We start from the raw sequence: 16,397 nt of genomic DNA, 5'->3' as shown, positions 1-16,397 counted from the left end.
GGGTCACACTGGCGACTCACACCTCACCACCATCTAATGTACCTCTGAGCTGAGTGACAGCGCAGGATCCCTAGTCGGAGGGTCAGCCTAGATGTCTGTCCAGTCATTCCATTCCCGTAACAATACCATAGTTTTCTAAACAATTATTTCTGATAGGGAGTACTCAAACACATAAAGGGGGTTTCCCAATCAGTAACCTCAGCATTTTCCTGCCAGGTCACTGATCGGCTGCAGCAGTCACATTAGTAGACAGGATGCGGCCGATGTAGAAAAGTACACATTGGAGAACACCTCTGTGGCAGCACTGGAGCATCATGGGATTTATCAACCAAGTAGCCTTTTGCTCTATTACTTCATGGAATTGAAACCTAAATGTCTCATTGATATTGGAAAAAACTTTCAATTAGTTATACAATACAATCCATTGACGGCATGAGGTAAATGTTTTTATGAATGATCATTTGGTGAAGGTGACATTGCCTTCACAACCAACAAGACCGATTTTTGTGCGCATAACTACTAACAATTCACAACAAGCAAGTTTCCGGAAATCGGCAGCACTAAGTGAAGTGATGAGGCTTAGATACTGCCTTATAATAAATCAGGCTGTGTCTGGCACTTGCAGGAATCCTGCCGTTTCCAGGCATGAGAGGCGAGATATGTCTAGGAGAAGCCTCCCCGAGCTTTCACTGTTTAGAATTCCAAATCTCAAAAGGTTACAGAGGAGTCTGGCCAGATGCCAGGCGCTGGAAAGTTCCCCAGGACATCCATTATCCAGTCACAAAATATACAGGTGACTACGCAACAGAACGAATGGCAAAATCATTCTACAAAGAATGCAGAGATCTTCCTTGGAGCAATAAGCCAAAATCTCAGAGTAAGAAGTCACAATTTGTCAACTATCAAAAAAATAAAAATTAGAATAAATGAAATGCAATAGGTTATGGTACAAGATAAGAGTAAATGTAGGACATATCCAGTTGATATTAGACAGCTCGTGATCCCTTTTATATGCTGTCTAAGAGCAGCATTTTGCTACAGGTCAATATTACAGTATAAGCCAAAATAAAAACAAAAAAAAAATGTTCTGAGATTAGTTAATACAAAAATGCTGAGAATTTGGCTTACTCTGGAGACAGATATGGACTACATATTTTTAGGGTAAGTCCACACACTGCATTTTATGCCGCAAAAAAACCGCACGAACGCACCAGCTGTAAAAACGTATGCGATTTCACCGCGTTTTGCTATCAGTGAACAATGCCATTAAAGATTGTAGAAAGAAAAAAAAAAAAAAAAAGTCTGATGTCATTTCCTTCTTCAATATGTTCTTCATTCTCCACTAGTGTATGCAGGAGAGCAGACAGCTGCAGAACTACAAGGCTCAGCATCCCCCATCCAGGACTGTATGCTGGAGGGAGAGGTAGGGGGGGGGGAGCAGAACTACAAGGCTCAGCATCCTCCATCCAGGACTGTATGCTGGAGGGAGAGGTAGGGGGGAGCAGAACTACAAAGGTTCAGCATCCTCCATCCAATAGTGTATGCAGGAGAGCAGACAGCTGCAGAACTACAAGGCTCAGCATCCTCCATCCAGGAACTTTTTTGTATGCTGGCCAGGTACAGCAGGCAGGTACAGCTGCCCCCAACCCCCAGCTGCCTATTTGTACCGGCTGGGAACCAAAAATATAGCGAAGCCCCCTTTTTTTATTTTTTTTTTTGTTTAATTTCATGAAATCATTAAAAAAAAAAAAAACAAACACATGGGCTTCGCCCAATTATTGGGTAGTCCAGCCAGGTACAACTAGGCAGCTGGGGATTGGAATCCGCAGTACAGAGTGCCCAAGCATTCTGGGCACCCCCGCTGCAAATTGCAGTACGCAGCCACCCCAGAAAATGGCGCTTTCATAGAAGTGCCATCTTCTGGCGCTGTATCCAACTCTTCCAGCTGCCCTGGTGACTGGTAGCTCGCTGGGTACTGATGGGGTTAGGGCTAGCTGTATATTATCAGCTGGTCCTAAGCCCGAAATTCATGGCGTCACACCAATATTAGACATAGCCACCATGAATTTCTAGTAGATTAAAAAGAACACAAAAACACAAAAAAATATTTTTATTAGAAATAAAAACAAAAAACCACAAATTAGTGACAGCCTTTATTGAAATAAAGAAACCCCCCTCCCCCCCGCAGTAATCCCGGGTCAAGGGTCCCGCGCCGTCCAATCCAGATATCCAATATCATCTGATCGGTTTGCTGGAAGGCAAAGTGATCAGATGAAGTGTCAGGTTCTCAGGTTCAAGGATGAGAATCACATCACACATCAGCCGATTGTATAAAAGCTGTTTATACAATCAGCTGATGCATCAGTGCAAAAAAAAAAACAAACAAAATAAACACACAACTACACACGTCCGTGCTAGCTCCAGTCCGATCGTTCCAGGAGCTGTCGGTAATCAGCTGATGAAGTCTCCTGATGGCATCAGCTGATAGTTTAAGCCGGCCGGGAGGTAAAAAGCCGGCGTCACCGCGAGACTTACGGTCAGTTGATTCCGTCAGGTGCCGCATCAGTTGATCACCGCCAGGTCCTGCAGCCATAGGACGTGTCCTGGAAGTCTGCACACAGCCGGAGCAGGGGTGGCGGTACCGGGAAGAGGAGCTGGGAGCGAACATGGCACCGGGAGTCTGCAGACAGGTGAGTATGACTTTTTTTTTCCTACTCTTCACTTATAATTTCTCAGCTGCTTCCACCTCTCGTCCAGACATGGTGCAGAGTGGGAGGTGGAAGCAGCAGTGGCGGTACCGGGAGGATTCACGCTTCTGTGGTTACTAACAGAAGGAATCTTCTTCCTGTACATATCACTTTACTACCCACCCCTCGCGTTCATAGCTGCGTTTTTAGTCATAGAAACGCACTAAAACGCAGCTATATTTGCAATTTGCGTTTTTCATTGCGTTTTTGAACATCTCATTGAACTCAATGGGTGGAAAACTTAGTGAAAAACGCAAAAAAAAAAATTGACATGCTGCGTTTTTGTGGGCACCACCAAAATGCAGCTGAAAAAAAAAAACCGCTGTGTGCAGACTGCAAAAATGAAAACTCAACGACTTTGCTAGGGAAGCAAAGTCATGCTGTTTTCTGAGCAAAAATGCACCCGAAAAATGTGCAAAAATGCCGCAAAAAACGCACTGTGCGCACATAGCCTTAAGCAGCACTCCAGCGGTTTATTTCCTTGCTTGAATGATTCTGTAAATCTAAGTCCCCTGTCACCTGCCACTTGCATCACCGCCGCTCAGGTCAGTCTCCTATGCTTTGTGACCTACCGGCTGCTCCAGTGTTTCATGGAGCGACAGGCGGACAGAACTCAATACATCTCTATGGGAGTCTCGTTCTGGCTCTCAGAGATGCATTGGGAGCTTGACCAATAACTTCCATTCAGTCAAAAATTGTGCTCACAAGATACCGCCGCCGAAAAAGGGTGAAAACCACAGATATTGAGTATAATGGGGTAAAAGGACTTTTATTTAAAAAGGCCACTCAAGCGGCAAAATAAAATAACCTTAAAAAAACAAAAAAAAAAAAAACCACGAACTGGAGTGGTGCTTGAAGGGGGACCTGAAAGGTTTGATATGGCTATTAACCTGCAGGAATTAAGTTATACTTGTTTACGTGTGCTGGGTGGGACTGAATCTTTTCAGCAAACCAAAAGATCAATTCATCCAAGCAAGTATTCCCCGATCATAGTGTACTGTAAATGCACCTTTACTAGAGATCAGACTTTCTGGCTGTCCAGTCCCGAGGCCAGGTGAACAATGACTGGTAACACCTCTATATAGAGTAGATAACATAGGATCCACCATTGGCCATTCTGAAAATCACAGCTCAGCTCCTCTCCTCCCTTCACAATGACCTTCGCCCATATTAGAGCAATATATCGTTTCCCTACAAATAGAGTTTGAGCAAGTGTTATGCTGCTAATGTCACTACCTGGGTCAAAGATCCAGAAATATAAGCCTAATATTTAGACCTAAAGGAATTATTTTTTTTTTATTTTTTTTACATACTGTAGATCATAAAACGAAAATTTGAAGATACAAAAAACAAACAAACCTGATTTAAAATACTAGTCAAACTCTGATAACACTCATTTTAAACAGGTTGTCCACTAGTTTTACATTGACAGTCTTCTCTTAGGGGCACTTTGCACAATACAATATCGCAGCTGCGATGTCGGTGGGGTCAAATCGAAAGTGACGCACATCCGGCGTCGCTCTCGACATCGTAGTGTGTAAAGCATTTTTGATACGATTAACGAGCACAAAATAATCGTAATCGTATAATCGGTGTAGTGTCTGTCATTTCCATTAATTGGGAAAGACCGATGTTACGATGTTGTTCCTCACTCCTGCGGCAGCACACATCACTGTGTGAAGCCGCAGGAGCGAGGAACATCTCCTACCTGCGTCCCGGCCAGCTATGCGGAAGGAAGGAGGTGGGCGGGATTTTTACGTCCCGCTCATCTCCGCCCCTCCGCTTCTATTGGCCACCTGCCGTGTGAAGTCGCTATGACGCCGCACGACCCGTCCCCTTAGGAAGGAGGCGGTTCGCCGGCCAGAGCGACGTCGCAGGGCAGGTGAGTGCATGTGAAGCTGCCGTAGCGATAATGTTCACTACGGCAGCTATCACCATGATATCGCAGCTGCGACGGGGGCGGGGACTATCGCGCTCGGCATCGCAGCATCGGCTTGCGATGTCGTAGTGTGCAAAGTGCCCCTTGGGATAGGTCATCAATGTGACTGACTGGGGCCCACCACCCTCATTGATCAGCAGTTCTCGTTGCCTGCAGCAGGTGGCAGGAAATGCTCAGTTCCGGAGCTGATCAGTCTCCTGATAGCGGCCATGTACTGTACATTTGCCTTCTATTCTAATGAATTGGAGGCGGAGGTGTAGTACCCGGCCGCGGCCATTATCGGAAGACGGGGCAGCTCTGGAACGGAGCATTTCCGGCAGCCTGCTGCTACCACCAGGACACAGAACAGCTAATTGGCAATAATGCGGCGTGGTGGACCTGGCTGATCGTACACTGATGACCTATCTTAAGGATAGGTCATCAATGTTTAAGTAGTGGACATCCTCTAATGCTTTCTGGAAAAAGACAGCAATATAAGCAGATAACTCAAAAGTAAAACAAAGTCTTAGATATGAAAGTTAGAAGATACAGGGTCTTGTAGAAAACATGAAGTCACAACAATTATATCTAAAGAAGAAGGTACTTCTTGTCCAGATAAGGTGCAGTAAGGTGTATTATTGCAGTAAGATATAGTACTGCACAGCAGAGAAACGCTACTAGACCGCCAAGAAGTCCATACACTTCAATGATGAAGATAATCGGTGAAATATTTATGCCAATTTGTTTTATCTTCTAACTACTTTTTTTTCTGTGCAGCATTAATCGTTCCCTGATCAGCAATCGTTTAATAATGGGTTTACACAGACCACAGTTCAGATGTGCGATGGGCAATCTGATCACTGTCAGTGCGCACAGGCGGCCATTGTTTTTAGCAGCGCAAGGCCTGCAGGAAAAACGCAGAGCAAAAATGCAGGTGTTTGCCAAATTTTGCAACTTTTCTTTATGCGTTTTTGGCATGCTTTTTTTTTTATTATTTTCAATAGTGAAAAATGTAAGCAAAAAGGCTGAAAGAATTGACATGCTGCAGATTTTCTACATTAAATCTGCAAAAAAAAAAAAAAAAAAAAAAAACAAACCTCAACATGTGCACAAAACTTCAGGTTTCTCATGTATTTTGCTGGCAAATGAATATTATAAGACCTAAAATGATAATAGACTCACAGAAATATACCGTATTTTCGGATTATAAGACGCACTTTTCCTCCCAAAAATTTGGGAGAAAAGCGAGGTGTGCGTCTTATAATCAGAATAAGGGAGCCAGCACAAATTCTAAACTGTACTTATTAATAAATGGAGATTTTTGGCAAAATATTGCAATATTTTGAGCTACCCCGCCACTCCACGGCAAATCTCAAGGGGCAGTCCTACACTAATATTTTATTTATCTGAAGGGTGCCATGCGGCCTCACACATTAAAAGCAGGACTATTTAAAACAGCACCTACCTGATGCTTTGCAATCCCGTACCTGTGACTGAGATCACAGCTGTGTGCGGGACAGGCCCAGGCAAGTGCTGCTTTGATTAAATAGCCTGTGGACAGGGCTGATGGCTGTGTGTGAACAGTCACCACTTGCCAAAAATCAGACAGCTAGAATGACCAAAAAAGGGTGCACGGCGTGGATATCCACCACCAGGCCGTGCACCGTTTTTTGGTTGTTCTATCTGTAAACTGGTTTAGCTATTGGTTACTGTTCATACACAGCCACCGGCCCTGTCCACAGGCTTTTTAATCTTAGCCGCACTTGCCTGAGCCTGTCCCGCCCACAGCTGTGACTCAGTCACAGGTACAGGAATAAAAAAAGCACCAGGTAAGTGCTGCCTCAAGCAGTTCTGCATTTGATGTGTGAGGCCATATGGCACCCCAAACAAAATACAATATTTAGTGTAGGACTGCCCCATGGGATTTGCCGTGACGTTGGCGGGGTGGCTCAAAATATTGCAATGTTTTGCCAAAAATCTCTAATTTATCAACAAATACAGTATAGAAATCGTGCTGGCTCCTTGTTTCTTTGTGCGTCTTATAATCTGAATGTAGCTTACTAGGGTGGTGGAGAGGGGTTGCAAGAGGCCGGGGAAATGCTGAGGCACTGTGCAGGGGCTGCATTGGAGTCTCCGGCGGCTGCTGCTGGGGCGGCCGTGCAGGGTCTGAGCTGGGTCTCCGGCGTCTGGACTTCAAATAATGCCGCACGGAGTCTGCGCATGCGCAAATGGAGCCCTCGGCCCAAGCTCTCATCTGCACAGGCGCCGCCTCCAGCCAACTGATCTCCCTCTAGCGGACTTCAGGAAAATGGCGCCCGGAGGTGGTGCTTGAGCAGATGAGATCTCTGCTTGCCATTGAGCCTACAGCTAAATCTGCACTGACTCCGGGCGCCATTTCTTTAGAGCCCTCACCGCACGCAGCTGCTTGAGCACAGCAGCCTCAGCCTCCACACAGCCTACAGTTTCTGGGTACCTACTGCCCTTGCCTCCTGTGACTTCACCACCGATACTGCCCCCTCCGGTAAGACATCACCGGATTACAAGGCGAACCCCATTTTTTTTTTTCACCTTTGCTTGCTCTGAATTTGGAGTGCGTCTTATAATCCAGTGCGGCTTATAAAACGAAAAATACGGTAATTTAATGTATGGCTCATTACCACATTTACCCCCCCAAAAAAAACAAAAAAAAAAAAAACAAACCCTGGTCTCACATGCCTCAGTATGAATTTGACTTTTATATAATTTGTTTTTTCTTATTGGTCTTTTACTTATAAGGATATGCTTCAATAAATTAAGTACTATATGCATTTAGCATAAAATTCAGTCATGTTCCTTACATTGGCTGCATACTACTCGGACAACCCCTTCTCAATTTGTGCGTTTTCACCTTTGAAAATAACACTTATACTCACCTCTGGTACCCGCGTCATTCCTGCTTTGGTCGGTAGTCGCTTGCTCGGCAGCCACGTAACAATCTTACATCACTCGAGTCCTGTGGCTAATTTACAGCAGCTTCATATACAATAACCGGAGGAAGAGTGCAGCAGCTCTCACTTCTTACAAATCACTAACATCAGTAAGAAAGTGGGGCAAGTGAAGTGGCCACTGATCAGTCGTGTGACACATGATTGTTACGTGATCGAGAGGAGATCGAGTGCCAACACTACTGAAACGGCCGGAGGTGAATATAATTATTTTAAAAGGAGGAAACATACAGACTGAAAAAAGGATTGTCCACTACTCAGACAACCCCTTAAGAAAAGCAAAGATTGTGACGGAAACCGATCCAGACCCCTGATTAAGCCAAACCTCTACTATATGGGTGCAGATTTAATTTTTCTTTTAAGGTGTTTGATGTAACTTATTAGCACTGAAATCTTTGAAGATTGTCCGGACACTCATCTCCTTTGCCCGGATTTCCTGGATGGCATCTTAGGGGGCACTTCTCACATAGCGAGATCGCTAGCGAGATCACTGCTGAGTCACGGTTTTTGTGACGTACCAGTGACCTCATTAGCGATCTCGCTGTGTGTGACACTGAGCAGCGATCTGGCCCCTGCTGTGAGATCGCTGATCGTTACACACAGTGCTGGTTCATTTTTTGGACGTTGCTCTTCCGCTGTGAAGCACACATCGCTGTGTTTGACAGTGAGAGAGCAACAACCTGAATGTGCAGGGAGCTGGCGTCTGGCAGCCTGCGGTAAGCTGTAACCAAGGTAAATATCGGGTAACCAAGCAAAGCCCTTTGCTTGGTTACCCGATATTGACCTTGGTTACTAGCGTCCGCCACTCTCACGCTGTCAGTGCCGGCTCCCTGCACAAGTAGCCGGAGTACACATCGGGTAAATAAGCGAAGCGGGTTGCCAATTAACCCGATGTGTACTCTGGCTAGGAGTGCAGGGAGCCAGCGCTAAGCGATGCTGCGCTTGGTAACCATGGTAAATATCGGGTAACCAAGCGCTTGGTTACCCGATATTTACCTTAGTTACCAAGCGCAGCATCGCTTCCACGCGTCAGTGCTGGCTGGTCACTGGTGAGATCTGCCTGATTGACAGCTCACCAGCCACCATGTAGCGACGCACCAGCGATCCTGACCAGGTCAGATCGCTGGTGGGACCGCTGGAGCGTCGCTAAAGTGTGACGGTACCCTTACTCCATACCTCCCTGGATGCGATACACAGCCTGAACCCAATTGTCAACATGGGAGAACCCTTTTGCAGGCTTCCAATCACGTCCAGGATGGAGTTATTCAGAGTAATTCTAAAAATTGGAATCATTACTAGTTCAAAACAGTGTTGTCTCATTGGCATACTTAACGATGCAGAAGAAAAGTAAATTTTCAAAGACTGCAGTGATACGTAACATCAAACACTATGAGAATGGAAATCTGCGCCCACACCACCACAGCAGCAATTTCGGACGGTCCTTTCCTTTATTGCCAACGTATATGAATATAATATTTTACATTCTACAGTCAATTGAGTACAATGTCTAGAAAGAAAAATAAAAATCTCAATTGATTCATTACAAAAATAAAAGAACACTTACATTGTTCTCGTTGTCATCTTCACACATAGATTCCTCTGCAAACTGTTGTCCATTCTGTAATTGACATAAAAAAAATACAATTAGTCATCTTTAAATAATTCATGTAAAATTATCCAAAGGTTACAAAATATATATAAAATAGGGAACCGGCTATCTGATTCATCCTGGTCGACAGACGGGCAGCATGAATCGGGCACCAGCTGCCGTATCGCAGTCATGTGTTTGAGCACTGCAGCTCTCTGTAAAAAGTCGACCAAGGACTGTCCCCAATTGCTAGTCTGAGGCCGGTCCCACACAACTTCTCCCTGTCCTCTACAGGCTGCCAAGTCTCTATGGGTGGCCAAAAGAGAGAGAGCGCAATCAAAATTATCGAGGAGGGAAAAAGCCGCCAAGTACCTGACACAAGCTAGTCTATAGCTGACTAGATTCTCTGAATTGCCGCTGCGTTTGAGAAATTGAGATCTCTCAAGCTTCTCGCACACAGTCCTAAATGGACAGCACACAGATACAACTTAGGATGCCATCCGTGTGTTGCCTTTGTGATTGAATCACTCACTTGAAAAACTGATTAGTGGATAAGCCAGAATGTAAAGCTGGGTTCACACATAGCGACAACGATGTCGCTGTTACGTCACCATTTTCTGTGACATAACAGCGACCTAGTAAGTCGCTGTTATGATCGCTGCTTAGCTGTCAAACACAGCGACGCAGCAGCGATCATAACGTCGCTACATGTGCAGAGAGCAAGGAGCCGCGCACACTGCTTAGCGCTGGCTCCCTGCTCTCCTAGCTACAGTACACATCGGGTTAATTAACCCGATGTGTACTGCAGCTACATGTGCACAGAGCAGGAGCCGGCAGCACTGGCAGCCTGAGAGTGGCGGAGGCTGGTAACGAAGGTAAAAGGTGGTTACCCGATGTTTACAGCTTACCGCAGCTGCCAGACGCCGGCTCCTGCTCGCTTCATTTCGTCGCTCTCTCGCTGTCACACACAGCGATCTGTGCGTCACAGCGGGAGAGCAACAATAAAAAAACGAACCAGGGCTGTGTGTAACGAGCAGTGATCTCAGCAGCGATCTCGCTGTGTGTGAAGCACCCCTTAAACATTAGGCTAGATAAGCTAAAAAGACCATTACCAGCATCCAGCAATGTCTTATTATTGAGTAATCAGTAGAGATAAGTGAGCATGCTCGTTAATCGAGCATCAGAGTTGAAAAAGGATCATTTCCCATTGACCTCCATTATACTCTGTACATGAGTCACACCCAAGCACCACGGAGCTCGATCGAGAAATGACATTGCTCGCTCATCACCAGTAGTTAGTTTAAAACTATGTGGTTTTTCCCATACCAGCAATTTCTATTGTTAGAACATTGATTAAATCAATCTGTGGCTTGTCACACTCAACGACTTACCAGCGATCCCGAAAACAATGCGACCCGATAGGGATCGCTGGTAAGTCGCTGGTGAGATGTCACACAGTCAGACCTTACCAACGATGCAGGTCGCAGTAGCAACCTGTATAACGATCTCAGCAGATCACAGGCACTGTAATGTTCCAGCCATTTAAAATGACTGAAACATTGAAATCCAGCCCTGACCAGTGCAGCTGTAGCACTGGCCATTGGCTGGAGCTGGGTAACCTCACTGGATCACCCTCCCCCAGTTCCAGCAGCTCTGATTGGAGAGATCGGCCTTGTGACCGATCTCTCCAATCACCATGGACCTGTTGCCGGTGACCGACAGTCACCGTCACTTGTCGTCCCTGCAGCACGCCAGCACAAGAGTGTATACAGTGCAATGGCAGGGCGACAAGCTCCGGTCCCATGTTGTTATGAGACCGGAGCATGGGACCCGGAAGTTGCCGCGCTGCCATTGCACTGTATGAAACCCGCGAAAAGCCTCCCGATCCGCCGCTGCCCTCCGAGATCTGCCACCTGTCTCCCCGATCTGCTGCCCGCACCCCAACCCCTCGTGATCTGCTGCCCGCACCCCCATGACCACCCCTCCCGATCCGCCGCTGCCCTCCACCATCTGCCAGTGTCACCGCTTTCCCCGATCTGCTGCCCGCCCCCTCCCCTCCGTTATGCGCTGCCCGCCCCCTCCCCTCCGTTATGCGCTGCCCGACGCTCCCCCTTGTGATCGGCTGGCGCCCCCTCCCCTCTGTGATGTGCTGCCCACTACCCCCGTGATTGGCTACCCGCCCCCTCCCCTCTCACCCCCGTGATGTGTGCTCCCTCCCCTCTCACCCCCGTGATGTGTGCTCCCTCCCCTCTCACCCCCGTGATGTGTGCTCCCTCCCCTCTCACCCCCGTGATGTGTGCTCCCTCCCCTCTCACCCCCGTGATGTGTGCTCCCTCCCCTCTCACCCCCGTGATGTGTGCTCCCTCCCCTCTCACCCCCGTGATGTGTGCTCCCTCCCCTCTCACCCCCGTGATGTGTGCTCCCTCCCCTCTCACCCCCGTGATGTGTGCTCCCTCCCCTCTCACCCCCGTGATGTGTGCTCCCTCCCCTCTCACCCCCGTGATGTGTGCTCCCTCCCCTCTCACCCCCGTGATGTGTGCTCCCTCCCCTCTCACCCCCGTGATGTGTGCTCCCTCCCCTCTCACCCCCGTGATGTGTGCTCCCTCCCCTCTCACCCCCGTGATGTGTGCTCCCTCCCCTCTCACCCCCGTGATGTGTGCTCCCTCACCTCTCACCCCCGTGATGTGTGCTCCCTCACCTCTCACCCCCGTGATGTGTGCTCCCTCACCTCTCACCCCCGTGATGTGTGCTCCCTCACCTCTCACCCCCGTGATGTGTGCTCCCTCACCTCTCACCCCCGTGATGTGTGCTCCCTCACCTCTCACCCCTGTGATGTGTGCTCCCTCACCTCTCACCCCCGTGATGTGTGCTCCCTCACCTCTCCCCCCCCGTGATCTGCGCTGCGCTCACCCTCACCGATCTGCTGCCTCCTTCATCTCCTGTGATCCTGCTGCCTAGATCCATCCTGTAAGGTAACTATCCCCCAATCTCACCTCCCACTCCCCTTCCCTCCCATCCCCCCCTTCACCCCATCCTCTGCCGCTCCTGCATCCACTGCGCCCTCTCCCATCCTCCCCCACCCTATCCCAGCCGCCTCCGTCTCAATCACAGATGCTCCCTTTATATGCCGCTGCCCCCCCATCTGCCGCTGTTCTGATCTATATTGTAAGTATTGTTCGTGGCTCTTTTCTAACTATCCCCAATCGCATCTCCCACTCCCTCTCCCCTCCTCCCCCACCTGCTTGCCGCCAAGTGCTGATCAGCTACGTGATTGGCTGGTCAGGTATGTAATTGTTGCTCTAGCTTTTGCTTTTTTGTGCACCCCAAATAAAAACAAAAAAAAAACAAAAAAACTTTATTAGGTACCTGATCAGCAATCGTCCTGCAGTCGTACTCTACTTTGGACAGGACTTCTTTTCCGTCCCACCTAGTCCCCCCCCCCTTTTTTTTGCAGAACATTCGTGCGTGTGCCCTGTTTTTTTTTCTATGCCATGGGGGGGGGGGGGGTCTAGTTTTCCAAAATGGGGTCACATGTGGGGGAGCTCCACTGTTTCGGCACCTCAGGGGCTCTCCAAACGCAACATGGTGCGGCTAACGATTCCAGCTAATTTTCTGTTCAAAAAGTCAAATGACGCTCCTTCCCTTGCGAGTCCTGCCGTGCGCCCAAACAGTGGTTTTTCGCCACATATGAGGTATCTGCGTGCTCAGAAGAAATTGCCCAACAAATTTTGGGGGTTCATTTAATCCTGCTACTCTTGTGAAATGCAATATTTGAGGCTAAATTAACATTTTTGTTGCAAAAAGTAAAATGTTCATTTTTTCCTTCCACATTGCTTTAATTACTGTGAAGCACCAGAAGGGTTAATAACCTTCTTGAACGTGGTTTTGAGTAGCCTGAGGGGTGCAGTTTTTGGAATGGTGTCACTTTTGGGTGTTGTGTCATGTAGACCTTTCAAAAATTGCTTCAAATGTGATGTGGTCCCTAAAAAAAAAAAGTGGCTTTGTAAATTTTGTTGTAAAAATGAGAAATTGCTCAAACTTTGAACCCCTATAACTTCCTTAATTTTTTTTCCCCCAAAATTGTTCTGAGGTAAAGTAGACATGTGGGAAATGTTATTTATTAATTATTTTGTGTCATATGTCTCGTTGGTTTTAGAGCATAAAAAAATTTTCGCAAAATTTCCGTTTTTTTTTCACAAAGAAACGCAAAAAATATCGGCCTAAATTTACCACTAACATGAAGCCCAATATGTCACGAAAAAACAATCTCAGAATCACCGGGATCCGTTGAAGCGTTCCAGAGTTATAACCTTGACACTGGTCAAAATTGCAAAAAAATGGCCTGGTCTTTAGGGTCAAAATAGGCTTGGGGCTGAAGGGGTTAATAACATGGTGTGAACATGGCCAGTGAAGTCACGTACACAGATGTGCACACCCCGGCACGCGAGGCAGCGGCTATCTATAAATGTGACGTCCCCGTCCCTACACATCTCTGATATTGCTTTTCTATGTACATATTACTGTTATATGCTCCTCTTTTGATTCCCTAAAATCAACCTGAAGTGTTCAGTGGCATCCGCTCAGATTGATCAACTGGATTCTTCAGTATATAGCGGCAGGGGGATCCCCGCTATTGTGCAGGACAGACACTAAAAATCGGCGCCCTGGAGGGAGCTGCTCTCACCAGCACCAGGCACTTTGGTGACTAAGAAGAAAACCCCACGCAGAGCCATAACAAGCATGGAAAAAGTAATCAATTGAAAACCAGAGAATAAAGCCGGTTACATTTATCCCCCACAGCTCGACCCACAAATGTGCTGAGAAATAACCTACAATGAAACATTGAGCCAAGTACCAAGCAATCCCTGGACTCCAAGTTGCAATAATGTGTGAAGCAACCGAACAAACGCAATAAACTATAAGGCTATGTGCCCACGGGACTCTGTATCTGCAGATTTTTCTGCATCAAAATCCGCAGCTTTCCCCCGGAATCCGCACCTTTTCATAGGTGCGGATTTGATGCGGATTTTAGGATTTTTTTTTTAATTCAATTGAATAGGCAAAATCCGCACGAAAATCCGCAACAATAATTGACATGCTGCAGATTTTTCCACACGAAAATCCGCACGATTTCCGCTGCGGAAAAATCCGCAGCGTTGGCACAGCATTTCCCAAATGCCACAGAAATGGCTGGGGAGTAGCTGTGCTGCAGATTTCTGGAAAATCCGCGGCTTTTCCGCGAGAAATCCGCACATTTTCCGCAGCGTGGGCACATAGCCTAAAAAGAATAAAAAACATAAACCTACTTTAAAACCAAGAGAAAACCCCCTTAATAGAAAACGTCTCTAAGGTTTACATGGGCCGCGCTGAACAACAAACTGTCCCGGTGTGATCAGGAGAGGAGACAACATCAGTCAGACACCACCACTTCCTTCTATGCCAGGGTCAATGGTAATGAGGCAAAGGTTAAAAAAAAAAATACAAGGAAAAAGGGGTCTTTTTAAGTTCTCCGCGGGAACGCTGGTACCGGCAGAGCTCAGGGTGAATTCAATGGGGTTGTATGATTATAAAAATTGTCCCTGTGAGATTAGAGATTAATTACATATTCTGCTTCCATCACTGACATGCATCGAGAGGAGGGCAGACGGCTCCGGAAGCAACGTCTGTGTTGGATGTGAACATGGCCGCTGAAGCCGGTAATTGGCTGCAGCAGTCATGTGACTAGAGCAGCAAATCAGAGAAGCTTCTGTGATGCTTAAAGGGGATCTGTCACCAGAGCTCACAAGATAAAACTGTATACATTACTAAACAGATCTTGTTAGAATAGTGGTAAAATCCTTTAGAAAAGCTCAGTCTCCACCCCCCAAGCCTCAGTGCCCCCCCTGCTGCTGAGATCTCACACTGCTCAGTACAAGCTACAGGTGACAAACAAGGTGGTGATTGGAATCAAAAGGTTTATCGCAAAGGGAACCTGTAACTATGAAAATGCAATCCAAACTGAAGGCATCAAGTTATAGAGCATTGGAAACGGAGTAGACTGACCTATAGTGGAAGAAGGTATATGTACCATGTTTCCCCGAAAATAAGACAGTGTCTTATATTAATTTTTGTTCCCAAAGATGCACTAGGTCTTATATTCAAAGGATGTCTTATTTTTCCATGAAGAAGAATTCATATTTATTGTTGAAAAAAAAAATAAATGAACATTATATACTGTACAGTAGTTTTTAATCACAAACCAGCATAAACAGACAAACTGTGAATCCTATCAAGAATTTCTTGTTACTGCCATTATTTCCATGTACAACATGCCCTGGTGTTCTGTTCGGCGGGCATGCTTCCAAACAAAAACTTTGCTAGGTCTTACTTTCAGGGGAGGCCTTATATTTAGCAATTCAGCAAAACCTCTACTAGGTCTTATTTTTAGGGGATGTCTTATTTTAGGGAAAACAGGGTATGGCATACTTGTTTAGAGGAAGGTGCTCAAGGAGGACTCCAACCTGTAAAGATTATGACGTAAATGCCAAACTTTGAACTGCAAAAATAGATGCAATTCATTGTCCAGTCAGTCCTCCAGCAAAAATTAAGGCACTGTGCGCACGCTGCATTTTTTGGTGCAGTTTGCTGCCCAAAACTGCACGTCTTCTCTTCCCCAGCAAAGTCTGAGAATTCTGAAAGGCTGTGCACAAGTGGCTTCTTTATTCCATGCAGTTTTGGGTGCAGAAAAAATAAGCAGCATGTCAAGTCTTTGCAGTTTTGTGGTAACATCAAAGAAAAAGGCATGGTCACAAAACGCACATTTATTTATTTTGGTTTTGGGCCACAGCGTGCATTTTTGTGGTTAGGACAAAACTGCAGCCTGCGGGCATACCCTTATTTGCTTAATCCTCAATTTCCGTATACAAGTACATACAGCGATAGCTGTCAGTCACTGATCGGAACGCCCACTGGACGGAAATCCCAACAAGAGCAGGCTTAAATGATGGGTAAAAAAAAGAAAAAAAAAGTTCTGAGAAAGGATTCACTATAACCTATATATTAATCAATACCTCTTCTGCTTCTCTATACCATGCTGCCTGCAGATTAGATTGAGTTTTCATGGTGACAGTATTCCTTTAACATTATACAGCCATTTAGATATGGCTTTTCAAAGTAAGTAC

The 16,397-nt window shown here is 46.4% G+C and overlaps 1 protein-coding gene across 2 annotated transcripts in view; it reads right to left on the bottom strand.

Moving 5' to 3' along the window:
- Window positions 1–16,397, bottom strand: part of RPS6KA3 (ribosomal protein S6 kinase A3) — a 168,993-nt gene that overhangs the window by 129,309 nt on the left and 23,287 nt on the right. For both annotated transcript variants that reach the window (XM_075335415.1, XM_075335416.1), the window contains exon 2: window positions 9,214–9,267. In XM_075335415.1, coding sequence (XP_075191530.1) covers window positions 9,214–9,267 — 54 coding nt within the window. The remainder of the gene's footprint in view (window positions 1–9,213; window positions 9,268–16,397) is intronic.

The sequence above is a fragment of the Anomaloglossus baeobatrachus genome, chromosome 2, assembly GCF_048569485.1.
Source record: "Anomaloglossus baeobatrachus isolate aAnoBae1 chromosome 2, aAnoBae1.hap1, whole genome shotgun sequence".
Taxonomy (NCBI): Eukaryota; Metazoa; Chordata; class Amphibia; order Anura; family Aromobatidae; genus Anomaloglossus; species Anomaloglossus baeobatrachus.
Note: the sequence above shows the minus strand (reverse complement) of the source record. Positions and strands in the feature narration are given on the sequence as shown.